This window comes from Oncorhynchus tshawytscha, linkage group LG08 (genome assembly GCF_018296145.1).
Source record: "Oncorhynchus tshawytscha isolate Ot180627B linkage group LG08, Otsh_v2.0, whole genome shotgun sequence".
NCBI lineage: Eukaryota > Metazoa > Chordata > Actinopteri > Salmoniformes > Salmonidae > Oncorhynchus > Oncorhynchus tshawytscha.
In genome coordinates this window covers 13,757,038-13,774,322 of record NC_056436.1, presented here as the reverse complement: position 1 = coordinate 13,774,322, position 17,285 = coordinate 13,757,038, and the positions used below count along the sequence as shown (strand labels likewise).

The 17,285-nt window shown below is 42.8% G+C and overlaps 1 protein-coding gene across 1 annotated transcript in view; it reads left to right on the top strand.

Annotated features, from left to right (window-relative positions):
* LOC112256893 (transmembrane protein 229b-like) overlaps positions 1-16,693 on the top strand; it is a 30,519-nt gene extending 13,826 nt beyond the window's left edge. Inside the window, exon 2 of the mRNA XM_024430451.2 lies at positions 12,791-16,693. Coding sequence (XP_024286219.1) covers positions 12,987-13,559 — 573 coding nt within the window. The 5' untranslated portion in view covers positions 12,791-12,986 and the 3' untranslated portion in view covers positions 13,560-16,693. The remainder of the gene's footprint in view (positions 1-12,790) is intronic.
* Positions 16,694-17,285: the final 592 nt, after the last annotated feature.

Sequence of the window (17,285 nt, the reverse complement as noted above, 5' to 3'; positions counted from 1 at the left end):
CTGTTCATGCAGCTAACCAGTGCTCTGTATGCCATGGGCTCTCCATAGGCTCCAACCCTGTTCATGCAGCTAACCAGTGCTCTGTATGTCATGGACTCTCCAACCCTGTTCATGCTGCTAACCAGTGCTCTGTATGCCATGAGCTCTCCAACCCTGTTCATGCAGCTAACCAGTGCTCTGTATGTCATGGGCTCTCCAACCCTGTGCATGCAGCTAACCAGTGCTCTGTATGCCATGAGCTCTCCAACCCTGTTCATGCAGCTAACCAGTGCTCTGTATGTCATGGACTCTCCAACCCTGTTCATGCTGCTAACCAGGCTCTCCAACCCTGTGCATGCAGCTAACCAGTGCTCTGTATGTCATGGGCTCTCCAACCCTGTGCATGCAGCTAACCAGTGCTCTGTATGCCATGAGCTCTCCAACCCTGTTCATGCAGCTAACCAGTGCTCTGTATGTCATGGGCTCTCCAACCCTGTGCATGCAGCTAACCAGTGCTCTGTATGTCATAGGCTCTCCAACCCTGTGCATGCAGCTAACCAGTGCTCTGTATGCCATGGGCTCTCCAACCCTGTGCATGCAGCTAACCAGTGCTTAATTTGGGAAACCAAGTGAAATCTGTTTGGGAACATCAATAGTAACATATTTTCACAACAAAACATATTTCATTAAACTGTTTGACAGCCCTTCTTTCTGTATGCTGGAGAAAGGAATGAAGGAGAGAGAGGAGATGGAAATGCACGAAGAATAGATATTCTGCAGCTAAAGGTAATGTGTCAGCCTATTAATTATAGAAATATGCCTTTTTACTAGGCTATACAAAATCAAATACAAATTCTATGTAATTGTAGGCGAACCAACAGCATAGCATAGGCCTATAAGTTCTCCCCCAGACTCATGAATAGAAAGTTTGGAGCGTAGCAGAAGGTAACCAGCCCATCCAGTATGCATAATAATACAGTCCACACTCAAAGGTGATTACTAGAATTTGTTTAATTCTGGAGTATAGGCTAGACCAATTATGTACTAAAGACATCTTAAAATCAGTTTTAAAAAATAAAGTCTGTAATAAATCGTAAAAATCCAAATGACTTCACAAGATGCCATCCCTGCCAAAATAAATCAATCTGGTATTATATAATGGCACAATCATTATTTTATTTCAGTTTTTTGTGGGGCTTGGGCTCATATATAGGCCGTAATATGCATATGGGAGTTTTGAATGAATCATCACCGTAGAAAGCACTGTCATTATCTTTGTGTTAGGCTTTGAAAAAACATCCACAAGGACCATGTATTCCACTTAGTTTCAACTTGTTGTTGAACTTCTTTCTTGAAATTGATCATCACAGTGATGTGAGTTTTAAAAGAACAATACTGTTTTGATGATAAGTGTTTGATGTGATTTTCGAAATACGTTTGCAATGATGTCAGAGTGGTTGAAGGGACAATAGAGCCCTGAGTACCAGGCCATTAGCTATCTGATGGTCGTTAGTGAGTGGGTACTACCAACTAATGTCCAGAATGCATAAGAGGACATTACTCATGGTCATGACTCATGACTGCCAGTGTTGCTGTGTCAACAGTCCTATGTACCTGTATGACAGAGTGGTTGTATGACAGAGTGGCTGTATGCCAGAGTGGTTGTATGACAGACTGGTCTCCAGACTCCTGATACCAGTGGTGCCTACTGCCAGTGGTGCCTACTGCCAGTGGTGCCTACTGCCTCGGACTAAAACACATTACCAACTAAACTCAGCAAGAAAAGAAACGTCCCTTTTTCAGGACACTGTCTTTCAAAGATAAATCGTAAACATCCAAATAACTTCACAGATCTTCATTGTAAAGGGTTTAACGATGAAAAGGATTCCCAGAGTAAACTGCCTGCTACTCAGGCCCAGATGCTAGGATATGCATATTATTAGTAGATTTGGATAGAAAACACTGAAGTTTCTAAAACTGTTTGAATGATGTCTGTGAGTATAACAGAACTCATATGGCAGACAAAAACCTGAGAAAAAATCCAACCAGGAAGTGGGAAATCTGAGGTTTGTAGGTTTTCAAGTCTTAGCCTATCCAATATACACTGTCTGTGGGGTCATATTGCACTTCCTAAGGCTTCCACTAGATGTCAACAGTCTTTAGAACCTTGTTTCAGTCTTCTACTGTGAGGTGGGAGAGAATGAGAGCTGATTGAGTCATAGGTCTGCCAGAAGGCCATGTGCTCAGTCAGGCGCACGTCCGTGAGAGTTAGTTCCGTCCCCTTTAATTTCTAAAGACAAAGGAATTCTCCGGTTGAAACATTATTGAAGATTTATGATAAAACATCCTAAAGATTGATTATATACATCGTTTGACATGTTTCTACGAACTGTAATATAACTTTTTTGACTTTGTCTGGACCTTGTGCCTGCGCATTTGGATTACTGTACTAAATCCTTGAACAAAAAGGAGGTATTTGGATATAAATGATGGACTTTATCAAACAAAACTAACATTTATTGTGGAACTGGGATTCCTGGGAGTGCATTCTGATGAAGATCATCAAAGGTAAGTGAATATTCATAATGCTATTTCTGACTTTTGTTGACTCCATAACATGGCGGGTATCTGTATTGCTTGTTTTGGTCTCTGAGCTCTGTACTCAGATTATTCCATGGTGTGCTTTTTCTGTAAAGCATTTTTTAAATCTGACACAGCGGTTGCAAGCCTACCCCCTACTTTTTCGAACATTCTGTTAAAAATCGCGCAACATTTTGGCGTCCTGCTACTCATGCCAGGAATATAGTATATGCATATGATTAGTATGTGTGTATAGAAAACACTCTCACGTTTCTAAAACTGGTTAAATCACGGCTGTGACTATAACAGAGCGTCTGTTTCATCGAAAAGCGCAGGAAAATCTGATCACTGAAAGTGGAAAAAAATATCCATGCGCCACTTCAACCCATTGTTAAAGGTGAACCGTATTAAATGAGGCCGAGGTTGCAGTACCTACAGCTTCCACATGATGTCTAGAGTCTTCTCATTTGCTTCGGATTTGATTCTTGGTAGAACCGACCCAAGGGAACCGATTCCCTCCGACCTCCAACTTGATGTATTGGTTGAGTTTTTTCCGGACATTTTTTCCAGACGACCACCTATCGAATTTACATCGCCTCCTGATGATTTTTATCGCTTATTAACGTGTACTAATACCTAAAGTTGCATTAGAAAAGTATTTCGAAGTGTTTTGTGAAAGTTTATCGTCGACTTTTTAACTTTTAAAAAATGACGTTACGTTATGAAACGCTATTTTTTCCGTTTATCACACAGTCTTCATAGATCGATATCTAGGCTATATATGGACCGATTTAATCGAAAAAAAAGACCCAGTATTGATTATGGGACATCAAGGAGTGCCAACAAAGAAGATGGTCAAAGGTAATGAATGTTTTATATTTTATTGTGCGGTTTGTGTAGCGCCGACTATGCTAATTATTTTGTTTACATCCCCTACGGGTCTTTTGGGGTGTTACATGCTATCAGATAATAGCTTCTCATGCTTTCGCCGAAAAGCATTTTAAAAATCTGACTTGGTGCCTGGATTCACAATGAGTGTAGCTTTATTTCAATACCCTGCATGTGTATTTTAATGAACGTTTGCGTTTTAACTAATACTATTAGCGTTTAGCGTAGCGCATTTGCATTTCCAGAGCTCTAGTTGGGACGTCTGCGTCTCAAGTAGGAGCAAGAGTTAAGGAGAAGTAGATATTTAATTCCATGTATAACAGTTGTATTTTCTGCAATATTTATGATGAGTATTTCTGTAAATTGACGTGGCTCTCTGCACTTTCACCGGATGTTTTAGAGGCAAAACATAACAACGCGCCAATGTAAACAGATTTTTGGATATAAATATGAAGTTTATCGAACAAAACATACATGTATTGTGTAACATGAAGTCCTATGAGTGCCATCTGATGAAGATCATCAAAGGTTAGCGATTAATCTCTATTTCTGCTTTTTGTGACTCCTCTCTTTGGCTGGAAAAATTGCTGTTTTTTTGTGACTAGGTACTGACCTAACATAATCGCATGGTAAGCTTTTGTCGTAAAGCCTTTTTGAAATCGGATATTGTGGTGGGATTAACAACAAGTTTATCTTTAAAATGGTGTATAATACATGTATGTTTGAGGAATTTTAATTATGAGAATTTCTGTTTGAAATTGGCTCCCTGCACTTTCACTGGATGTTGGTTAGGTGGGACGTTAGCATGCCACGTACCCTAGAGAGGTTAAACACTGTTTCCCATGCTTGTTCAATGAACCAAGAACAATTAATAAACATGTACAGTACCTGTGGAATGGTCGTTAAGACACTAACAGCTTACAGACGGTAGGCAATTAAGGTCACAGTTATGAAAACCTAGGACACTAAACAGGCCTTTCTACTGACTCTGAACAACACCAAAAGAATGATTCCCAGGGTCCCTGCTCATCTGTGTGAATGTGCCTCAGGCATGCTGCAAGGAGGCATGAAGACTGCAGATGTGGCCAGGGCAATAAATTGCAATGTCCGTACTGTTAGACACCTAAGACAGCGCTACAGGGAGACAGGATGGACAGCTCAGTTTCAGCTTCAGTTTGTCTTCACAGTGGCAGACCACAACACCTGCACAGGATCTGTACATCCGAACATCACACCTGCGGGACAGGTACAGGATGGCAACAACAACTGCCCGAGTTACACCAGTAACGCACAATCCCTCCATCAGTGCTCAGACTGTCTGCAATAGGCTCAGAGAGGCTGGACTGAGGGCTCGTAGGCCTGTTGTAAGGCAGGTCCTCACCAGACATCACTGGCAACAACGTCGCCTATGGGCACAAACCCACCATCGCTGGACCAGACAGGACTGGCAAAAAGTGCTCTTCACTGACGAGTCACGGTTTTGTCTCACCAAGGGTGATGGTCGGATTTGCGTTTATCGTTGAAGGAATGAGCATTACACCGATGCCTGTACTCTGGAGCGGGAGAGATTTGGAGGTGGAGGGTCTGTCATGGTCTGGGGCGCTGTGTCACAGCATCATCGGACTCAGCTTGTTGTCATTGCAGGCAATCTCAACGCTGTGCGTTACAGGGAAGACATCCTCCCTCATGTGGTACCCTTCCTGCAGGCTCATCCTGACATGACCCTCCAGTATGACAATGCCACCAGCCATACTGCTCGTTCTGTGCCTGATTTCCTGCAAGACAGGAATGTCAGTGTTCTGCCATAGCCAGCGAAGCGCCCGGATCTCAATCCCATTGAGCACGTCTGGGACCTGTTGGATCGGAGGGTGAGGGCCAGGTCCATTCCCCCCAGAAATGTCCGGGAACTTTTAGGTGCCTTGGTGGAAGAATGAAGTAACATCTCAAAGCAAGAACTGGCAAATCTGGTGCAGTCCATGAGGAGGAGATGCACAGCAGTAGGTAATGCAGCTGGTGGCCACACCAGATACTGACTGTTACTTTTGGGACACATTATTCCATTTCTGTTAGTCACGTGTCTGTGGAACTTGTTCAGTTTGTCTCAGTTGTTGAATCTTGTTATGTTCATACAAATATTTACACATGTTCAGTTTGCTGAAAATAAACGCAGTTGACAGTGAGAGGATGTTTCTTTTTTTGCTGAGTTGATAAACCAAAAGCTTCCCTGGCAGCAGACACCCTCACTGCCAAATAAACTAAACCAGCTTGCAGATTGCAGATTGCAATAACACCCACATCTCCCTCCTTGCCACTTCCCCCTCTTACACATCTACCCCACCCCTACCTCCCCATTCCTTTCCAGGTTCCTCTCTCCTCTAGGTCTCTGCCATCCCAGGAACCCCCCACGCTCCCTCCCCCAGCCTGTCCAAGGCTGCCCTCCCCTTCCCCAACCACTTGTCATCACAGAGCAGGAGGTCAACAGACTCTTTATAAAACAGAACAGCAGGAAGGCTGCTGGCCCAGATAAGGTATCTCCATGCAGCCACACTTAAACGCTGCACTGACCAGCTCTCCCCGGTTTCCACAGACGTATTCAACCAGTCACTAGCGCAATGCACTGTTCCTGCCTTTTTCAAATCTTCCATCGTTGTTCTTGTCCAGAAGAATCAAAAGATGTCCTGCCAGAACGACCACGGACCTGTAGCGCTCCCATCGCTCATCATGAAAACCTTTTGAGCTCCTGGTACTCTCATCACAAAACCAGCACTCCCTCGACCCACTGCAGTTCGCCTACAGAGCCAACAGGTTGTTGGACGACGCTGTCAACATGGGCCTTTACTACATCCTCAAACACCTCGATAACCCAAAGACATACAGTATACAAGGATATTGGACTCTGCGTTCAACACCATCATCCCAGAACTGCTACAAGATAAACTCTCCCAGCTGAACATGTTCAGCTCAATCTGTCAGTTAATCACTGACTTCCTGACCAACAGGATGCAACACGTGACACTTGGAAAATCCCTTTCAGACTCTTTATCCCTCAGCACCGGAGCGCCGCAAGGATGTGTGCTCTCACCTCTACTCTACTCACTCCACACCAACGACTGCATCTCCAACATCGCATCGGTCAAACCACTGACGTTTGCAGATGACATCACTCTGGTTGGTCCATGTACCATGGAGAGTTCGACTGGCTGATTGTCATTAGGGAATTGAATACTACCACTGCAAGTCCAGAGTTCATAAGAGGACATTACCGTGACTCAATGGTCACTTGGAATTTTACTGCGGTCATGACATGACTGTCTCAGACAGCTCTGTGTACCTGTATGACAGAGTGGTTGTATGACAGAGTGGTTCTTTGACAAAGTGGTTGAAGGATGATAGGGCCTCCAGACACCTGATACTAGTGGTGCCTACTGCCTATGTGTGTCTGGCCTGGCATCCCTTATTTATACAGTCTCTGGTCTGACCTGGGTATTTACTCTACAGAAAGCAAGGGCACGTGATGCACACAGATCATGTGGGTTACTCAAATCAAATGTTATTGGTCACATATACATGGTTAGCAGATGTTATTGTGAGTCTAGTGAAATGTTTATGCTTCTAGATCTGACAGTGCAGCAGTATCTAACAGGTAATATCTAATTCCACAACAAAACCTAATACACACAATCTAGTAAAGGAATGGGATGAGAATATATAAGTATAAAATATATGGATGAGCAGTGACATAGTGGCTAAGATGCAATAGATAGTAAAGAATAGATAGTGAAGGATACAGTATATACATATGAGATGAGTAATGTGAGATATGTAAACATTCTTCAAGTGACATTATTAAAGTGACTTGTGTTCCATTTATTTAAGTGGCCAATGATATCAAGTCTGTAGGTAGGCAGCCGCCTCTCTGTGCTAGTGGTGGCTGTTTAACAATCTGATGGCCTTGAAATAGAAATAGTTTTTCAACCTCTCTGTCCCAGCTTTGATGCACCTGTACTGACCTCGCCTTCTGGATGGAAGTGGGGTAAACAGGCAGTGGCATGGTTGGTTGTTGTCCTTGATGATCTTTTTGGCCTTCCTGTAACATCGGGTGTTGTAGGTGTCCTGGAGGGCAGGTAGTTTGCCCTTGGTGATGCGTTGTGAAGACCGCACCACCCTTTGGAGAGCCCTGTGGTTTTGGGTGGTGCAGTTGCCATACCAGGTGGTGATACAGCCCGACAAGATGCTCTCAATTGTGCACCTGTAAAAGTTAGTGAGGGTTTTCGGTGACAAGCCACATTTTTTCAGCCTCCTGAGGTTGAAGAAGCGCTGTTGCGCCTTCTTCACCACACTGTCTCTGTGGGTGGACCATTTCAGTTTGTCGGTGATATGTATACCGAGGAACTTAAAACTTTCCACCTTTTCCACTGCTGTCCCATCAATGTGGATAGGGGGGTGCTCCCTTCGCTGTTTCCTGAAGTCCACGATCATCTCTTTTGTTTTGCTGACATTGAGTGACAGGTTATTTTCCTGACACCACATTCCGAGGGCCCTGACCTCCTCCCTGTAGGCCATCTCGTCGTTGTTGGTAATCAAGCCTACCACTGTAGTGTCGTCTGCAAACTTGGTGATTTGAGTTGGAGGCGTGCATGGCCATGCAGTCATGGGAGTACAGGAGAGGGCTGAGAACGCACCATTGTGGGGCTCCAGTGTTGTGGATCAGTGGAGTGGAGATGTTTCCTACCTTCACCACCTGGGGGCAGCCCATCAGGAAGTCCAGGACCCAGTTGCACAGGGCCGGGTCGAGACCCAGGGTCTCAAGCTTAATGAGGAGTTTGGAGGGTACTATGGTGTTGAATGCTGAGCTGTAGTCAACAAACAGCATTCTTACATAGGTATTCCTCTTGTCCAGATGGGATAGGGTAGTGTGATGGTGATTGCGTCGTCTGTGGACCTATTGGGGCGGTAAGCAAATTGGAGTGGGTCTAGGGAGACCGGTAGGGTGGAGGTGATATGATCCTTGGCTAGTCTCTCAAAGCACTTCATGATGACAGAAGTGAGTGCTACGGGGCGATAGCCATTTAGTTCAGTTACCTTAGCTTTCTTCGGAACAGGAACAATGGTGGCTATCTTGAAGCATGTGGGGACAACAGACTGGGATAGGGATTGATTGAATATGTCTGTAAACACACCAGCCAGCTGGTCTGCGCATGCTCTGAGGTCGCAGCTAGGGATGCCTTCTGGGCCGGCAGCCTTGTGAGTGTTAACACGTTTAAATGCTTTACTCACGTTGGCCACGAAGAATGAGAGCCCACAATCTTTGGTAGCGGGCCATGTCGGTGGCACTTTATTGTCCTCAAAGCGTGCAAAGAAGTTTTTTAATTTGTCTGGGAGTGTCACGATCGTCGTCAAGGAAATGACCGGACCAAGGTGCAGCGTGGTAAGCTTACATTCTTTTATTTTAAATGTTGCCAACAAAACAATATACAACAAAACGAACGTGACGCTCTGTAAGGCTATACATGCCACTAACAAAGACAACAACCCACAACTGAGAAAAGGAAAAAAGGCTACCCAAGTATGATTCCCAATCAGAGACAACAATAGACAGCTGTCCATGATTGAGAATCATACCAAAAACAAATCATACCAAAAACAAAGAACCAGAAAGCATAGACTTTCCCACCCGAGTCACACCCTGACCAAACAAACATAGAGAATAAAAGGATCGCTACGGTCAGGATGTGACCGCAAGACGTCGATGTCCACGAAAGGCCTGGTTTTCTTTTTGTAATCTGTGATTGTTTGTAGACCCTGCCACATACGTGTTTAAGTTGTCGACTCCACTTTCTCTATACTGACGCTTTTCTTGTTTGATTGATTGTTTGATTACTCTCTTTATATGATAACATTGTGTTGAGCCTGATTCCAGGGGCCATATGTAGCTTCTCAGAGTAGGGGTGCCGATCTAGGATCAGGTCCCCCCTCTTTATGCAATCTTATTAATTGTGATCTAAAAGCAAAACTGATTTGAAATCTGTACGCCTACTCTCAGACTCTTGATACATATAGCCCCAGATATGTAATATTAAGGGTCTCCGCAGTGCGAAAAAGGAATCCTACAGGGCTCACTGCTCTGCCAAAGAGGAAGACTACAAGAACAACAGGAACAGGGGGGCCAAGAAAAAGCTCCACTCAGGAATGAGGGTAGCCAAACATCAGTACAAAGTCAGCCTAGAGCAGCAGTCCTCCAACAACAGCTGCTTGTCTGTCTGGAATCTAAAATACATGACCAACTACAAACCTAAAGCTCCCCCGGCAGCAGATGACTCACTGACAAATAAACTAAACCAACTTTATTTCAGATTTGACTCACAAAGGCTTTTCAATCACAAAGAGAATAGCACCCATATCTCCCTCCTTGCCACTTCCCACTCTTACACATCTACCCCACCCCTACCTCTCCATTTCTTTTCAGGTTCCTCTCTCCTCTAGCTCTCTGCCATCTCAGGAACCTCCCACGCTCCCTCCCCAAGCCTGTCCAAGGGCGCCCTCCCCTTCCCCAACCACTTGTCATCACAGAGCAGGAGGTCAACAGACTCTTTATAAAACAGAACAGCAGGAAGGCTGCTGGCCCAGATAAGGTATTTCCATGCAGCCACACTTAAGCGCTGCACTGACCAGCTCTTCCCAGTTTCCACGGATGTATTCAACCAGTCACTAGCGCAATGCACTGTTCCTCCAGAAGAAACAAAAGATGTCCTGCCAGAACGACTACAGACCTGTAGCGCTCCCCTCGCTCATCATGAAAACCTTTGAGCTCCTGGTACTCTCATCACAAAACATGCACTCCCTCGACCCACTGCAGTTCGCCTACAGAGCCAACAGGTTGTTGGACGACGCTGTCAACTTAAGCTCTGCGTTCAACACCATCATCCCAGAACTGCTACAAGACAAACTCTCCCAGCTGAACATGTTCAGCTCCATCTGTCAGGCCAAAGTGTTCAATCTTGGAATCTTGTTCTCTGGTCTAATGAAACCAAGATTGAACACTTTGGAGCTCTGTCAGAGTGACCATCAGATTCTTGGTCAACCCCCTGACCAAGACCTTTCTCCCCTGATTGCTCAGTTTGGCTGGGCGTCCAGCTCCAGTAATAGTCTTCGTGGTTCCAAACTTCTTCCATTTAAAAATGATGAAGGCCACTGTGTTCTTGGGGACCTTCAGGTCTGCAGAAATTGTTTGGTACCCTTCCCTAGATATGTGCCTCGACACAATCCTGTCTTGGAGTTCTATGGAGAATTCCTTCGACCTCATGGCTTGGTTTTATGCTCTGACCTGCACTGTCAACTGTGGGACTATAGCTCTATGCTCACTCTACTTAGTTGTATAAAATGTACAGTACCAATCAAACGTTTGGACACACTTACTCATTCAATGGTTTTTCTTTATTTGACTATTTTCTACAGTGTAGAATAGTGAAGACGTCAAAACTATGAAATAACCCAATGGAATCATGTAGTAATCAAACAAGTATTAAATCAATATATATTTTATATTTGAGATTCTTCAAAGTAGCCACCCTTTGCCCTGATGACAGCTTTGCACACTCTTGGCATTCTCTCAACCAGCTTAATGAGGAATTATTTTTCAACAGTCTTGAAGGAGTTCCCACATATGCTGAGCACTTGCTGGTTGCTTTTCCCTCACTCTGCGGTCCAACTCATCCCAAACAATCTGAATTGGGTTGAGGTTGGGTGATTGTGGAGGCCAGGTCATCTGATGCAGCACTCCATCACTATCATTGGTCAAATAGCCCTTACACAGCCTGGAGGTGTGTTTTGGGTCATTGTCCTGTTGAAAAACAAATTATTGTCCCACTAAGCACAAACCAGATGGGATGGTATGTCGCTGCAGAATGTTGTAGTACCCATGCTGGTTAGGTGTGCCTTGAATTGTAAATAAATCCTTGACATGGCCACCAGCAAAGCACCCCCATACCATCACACCTCCTCCTCCATGCTTCACGGTGGGAACCACACATTCGGAGATCATTCGTTCACCTACTCTGCACCTCACAAAGACACAGCGGTTGGAACCAAAAACTTACTTTTGGACTCATTAGACCAAAGGACGGATTTCCACCAGTTTAATGTCAATTGCCCATGTTTCTTGGCCCAACCAAGTCTCTTCTTATTATTGGTGTCCTTTAGTAGTGGTTTCTTTGCAGCAATTTGACCATGAAGGACTGATTCACAGTCTCCTCTGAACAGTTCATGTTGAGATGTGTCTGTTACTTGATCTCTGTGAAGCATTTATTTGGGCTGCAATCTGAGGTGCAGTTAACTCTAATGAACTTATCCTCTGCAGCAGAGGTTACTCTGGGTCTTCCTTTCCTGTGGCGGTCCTCATGAGAGCCAGATTCATCATAGAGCTTGATGGTTTTTGCAACTGCACTTGAAGAAACGTTCAAAGCTCTTGAAATGTTCCAGATTGACTGACCTTCTTGCCATAAATAATATGGACTTGGTATTTTACCAAATAGGGCTATCTTCTGTATACCACCCCTACATTGTCACAACACAACTGATTGGCTCAAACGCATTAAGAAGGAAATCAATTCCACAAATGTACTTTTAACAAGGCACACCTGTTAATTGAAATGCATTCCAGGTGACTACCTCATGAAGCTGGTTGAGAGAATGCCAAGAGTGTGCAAAGCTGTCATCAAGGCAAAGGGTGTGTTTAACACTTTTTTTGGTTACTACATGATTCCATATGTGTTATTTCATAGTTTTGATGTCTTCACTATTATTCAACAATGCATAAAATAGTCAAAATAAAGAAAAACCCTTGACTGAGTAGGTGCCCAAACCTTTGACTGGTACTGTATGTAAACTTTGCGTAAACTCCGCTGTCTGTATTCTCTCTCTAAATGTCGTCTATCACTAGCAGCACCATATCACCAATAACATTTTTAGTATGAGTAAATGTATTTGGTGAATAAAGGTTATTCTGAACTTTATGATCTGTCGTTTTACTGCTTTTCACGGTTCTATAATTGAAAACTGACATGGTTTGAAATGCAAACTGATGTTGATTGAGGACCGGTAGCCAACAACATTAGAAAGGAATGGTCAGAGTCCTCTACCCACCTACAGTTTAATCATTAGCAGTCGGTGTACTTTCCACAATAGGCTTATTGTCTGTACTTAAAACAGTCCTTGTAATATTCTGTGCACCATCACCACAAGGACACAAGGTAGGTTTTAGAGAGCCAGAGAACCTCTGTTACTCCTGTCTCGTTCTATAACGCCACACTGCCTAACTCACTTTTCTCTCCTTTATCCCTCTCAGACCTGTATTTCTCGTCCACGGGATAAAAGAGAGATGGTCATAATGGTGTAATTGAACAGGGGACCTCTCACACACCAAAACAACCATTAGAGCAAGAGAAAATCCTTCAGGTCTCAAAGTGACATTTGGGCATAAAACTCTCAGGCACGACTACCTCATCACGAAGGCGTGGCGATTCCAAATAACCCCTACTACAATGGCAACCACAGCCCCTACGCCGGTGCCTCTGACTGTCCTGTGTCGCTGGTACCTGTACGCCATCCACGGCTACTTCTGTGAGGTCATGTTCACCGCCGCCTGGGAGTTTGTGGTCAACCGCGACTGGAAGTTCCCTGGTGTTACCAGTGTGTGGGCTCTGTTCATCTACGGGACCTGCATCCTCATTGTGGAGCACATGTACCTGGCCCTCCGAGCTCTCCAATGCCCCCTGCTGCTGCGATGCCTCATCTATACCCTATGGACGTACATCTGGGAGTTCAGTACAGGGCTGTTGTTGACCCAGTTCGGGGCATGTCCCTGGGATTATTCCCATTTTCAGTATAACTTCATGGGGTTGATCACGGCAGAGTACGCACTGCCATGGTTCTGTGCGTCGTTCATGACGGAGCAACTGGTTATACGTAACACACTGCGGCTAAGGATGGACACAGACGGAACAGAGGACGTCAAGTCTGATGCAGGCGGGGGAGAAGATGGGGGAGGAGGGGGGAGGAGACAACGGGTTGAACAAGGAGGTACAGAGGTCAATGGTTTCCTGAAAGTGGACTGAGGACTGAGCAAAGAACACTGAGGTCCGGTTTTAAAGACACTGATAACCCTAATAGTGGACGAAATAGCCTTCTCAAGGGATAATCTCTATTGAAAGTGCTTTTTAGTCCAGGACTAGGCTTAATCTGGGTCCAGAAAACGGTCCCTGAACCGTAACTCTTCCTTCTGTGAAATGTACATAGAATTTTTATTTAACAACATTCAAAGTACTGTAGTTATGTAGCTTCAGGTTGCAATCTGAAGTAAGTTCTGTATTGACTATCAAATTTGACTGGGTCCTAAAGCAATGCAATAGCTTCAATTCATTGTCATGTGGAGAATGTTTTTCTAAAGTTAGTGATAGAGTTCTGTATGCACTGCAGTCTGTTTCAAAAAGCAATTGATTTAGGGTAGTCTACAACTCAGTTAGGTGTACTCTTATAATGTACTGTATGTATTGCACATGCCCTAGCATGCTATATGAATGATGTCTCAGGTACCTACATTAACTGTGGGCTGTATCTACTGTTCTTCCAAATGAAAGAAATCAGGATTTCTATGTTCAGAACCAGAACCTTGGCAATGTCTAGAGTTACCCTCCTGTGGATTTGCACTCTAACCCCACTTGTCATTGTATTTTACCTTTATTTAACTAGGCAAGTCAGTTAAGAACAAATTCTTATTTACAATGACGGCCTAGGAACAGTGGGTTAACTGCCTTGTTCAGGGACAGAATGACATATTTTCACCTTGTCGGCCCGGGGATTTGATCTAGCAACCTTTCAGTTACTGGCCCAACACTATAACCATGAGGCTACCTGCTGAACTTGGTTCAGTTTATCAACCAGCTAATTATTAGAATCAGGTGCGGTAGACTAGGGTTGGGGTGAAAACTTACAGGAGAGTAGGAATTGATAAAATACTGCATCTGAACGCTTGATCTGAAGTGTCATATGAATACTGTATTACCACAAATCTTTCCCAACATCCAAATCCTGTAGTTGGTGCGAGATTTGGTTCTGGGTTCCTTCAGAGATTATATTGGCACCAACAACAACCATAGGATTTGACAAGACAGCACAAACAGATGTGGGACCTTAGAGATAGAATTACATTCTGTGTGTGGGACAACCAGGATACCTCAAGCCACGCGGATTCAAAAGCAGTAGATCAACAATGCAAAGTGATGACGATTATAGTATTTTTTCTTTTTTTCAATCGCTTTGGTGCTATTTCCACAAGTATGTGGGGAATTTTCAAAACTCTTCGTACAAAACTCCAAACTGTACTGCACTTGTGAAACTTTTTGTGCATTCATTTTGTTTGAAGACATCTTTCACCACACAACCATTGATCCAAAGATCCCAGTTTACTGTGAAATACCATGAGAACATTGATTTAATCACCAAAACACAACAATTTAGTTATTTTAACAACCAGTTAATCAATAGTAAAAAAATGCAAAAACTACATGTTTAAAAATTGCCCTTTGAATGTAACATGCTACTGTACTATAAATTACAGTACATTACACTGTTTTCACATTACACTTGCACTACCCATTCAAATGTACTGAACCTCAAATGTCCATCATTTCTATACCATGTGTGATCAAAGGTGTAAAAATGGAAGACATCTTTCATCTTTCACAATCACTGATGCAGAAATGTAATGTATTGTTCAAATATCATTACAGCATACTGTAGGTGTATTGTAACCAATTAAAAGGAATATAAAAATAAAAAAACAATGTTTAACAGGCATTAGTTTGCATCAAAGGTTGTCTTGAGAATTTGGCCATAGGCTCATATCGACATGGCAGTAAATGTCCTCATTGTTCATGCTCGTGGAGAAAAACATTTTGGCATGGTGAATCCAAGCCTTAGTTCTGGACTTGATGTCACTGCATGCCTCATCCATGGCCTGAATGAGGGTGGTACGCTCATGGGGATTGCAATCATCGCTCATGGGGATTGCAATCATCGCTCATGGGGATTGCAATCTTCTACCTGTATTGTAATCATGTATTGTATTTTACAGTATTGAATTGTAATTAAATGTATTATAATGGTCCTGTACATGGCTCAGTTCATAAGAGCACGGCACAAGCAACATCAGAGTTGTGGGTTCAATTCCCATTGGGGTCACAGATGAAAATCTTCAGACTCACAGTTGTCACTGGATAAAAACACATGCTATGTAAATGGAATATATTACAGTTACAATGCAATTTTATTTAAGCGGTGTGACCTCCCCCCCCCATCAAAAAGACCCCAGCAACTTCATTCTGGACACATATTTACTGTATAGGGGATGCAGTTATCACATCTCTGATCTTGTTAATATCAGATTTTTTCAAACTTACTGTGAAGTCAAATCCTAGTCATCATTATTGTGCGTTATACTCTACGGTATATCATACTTTATGTGTTTCTAGTTTACAGACATACATTTTCATTATGTACAAAATCTGTGGTAGACAAAACACTTTATAGGTTTGACAAACTGTTCAGTGATGAGCAATTAAGAGCAGTCGGATTCAGTAATAGTATAATGTATTTTAACGAATGAGACAAGCATGATATAAAAAGTCATGTGAGCATTGCATTGTGAAACAAATTACCCGTATATGAGCATGTCTTGCAATGCGTAAATATGTATTTCTAGATGAAACACAGATTGTTTGGTGAAAAAGTGATTGTATCATTCTGTGTGTTGTACTTAGGCAATTCAAAATGAAACAACTGTCTTTTTGATGATCTGTTTTGGGTTTTGTTCAACAGTTGTGAAAATTGCACCAAAGGTATTTAATTTTTTTAATTTAAAAATGTATTCAAACATGTAGGCCCTAACTGGTTATTTGAGTCTAATGTACAACTACCGCTATATGTCAGTAGGCCTAGAACATTGGGTGCTGCTAATGTCTTTATACAAGAAATCCATTGCTTTGATGATACAATTATAGTAATGAGAGCCACACAAATTAAATATGCAATGGAAAGTGTGTGTGTGTGTGTCTGCATGTTTAGTGATGGTGGGGGAGAGGCTGATCTCTCACCACATAAACCTAAGACTTAGTGTAACAAAGTTATTGTCAGGTGTACTTATTTCCAAACTTTAGTTTTCTTGGTTCAAAAAAAAAAAAAAAAAATATTATGAAATACTGTACTGTATTATATCACACAGTTTAACAATGTATTGTGTGTAGTTTGTGGAATAAATGTATTTATTTGACCATAAAATCTGTTGCTCTTTGGTTTTAGGCTGGGTATCTGTAAAGCACTCAATGACAACTGGTGATTTCAAAAGAACTTTATAAAATACATTTGTGAGTTGGGTAAATAACCGCTTCACTACAGTCTCAGATCAAATCAAATGTTATTTGTCACATACACATGGTTAGCAGATGTTAATGCGAGTGTAGTGAAATGCTTGTGCTTCTAGTTCCGACAATGCAGTAATAACCAACGAGTAATCTAACCTAACAATTCCAAAACTACTACCTTATACACACAAGTGTGAAGGGATAAAGAATATGTACATAAAGATATATGAATGAGTGATGGTACAGAACGGCATAGGCAAGATGGAGTAGATGGTATAGAGTACAGTATATACATCTGAGATGAGTAATGTAGGCTATGTAAACAAAGTGGCATAGTTTAAAGTGGCTAATGATACATGTATTACATAAAGATGCAGTAGATGATATAGAGTACAGTATATACATATACATATGAGATGAGTA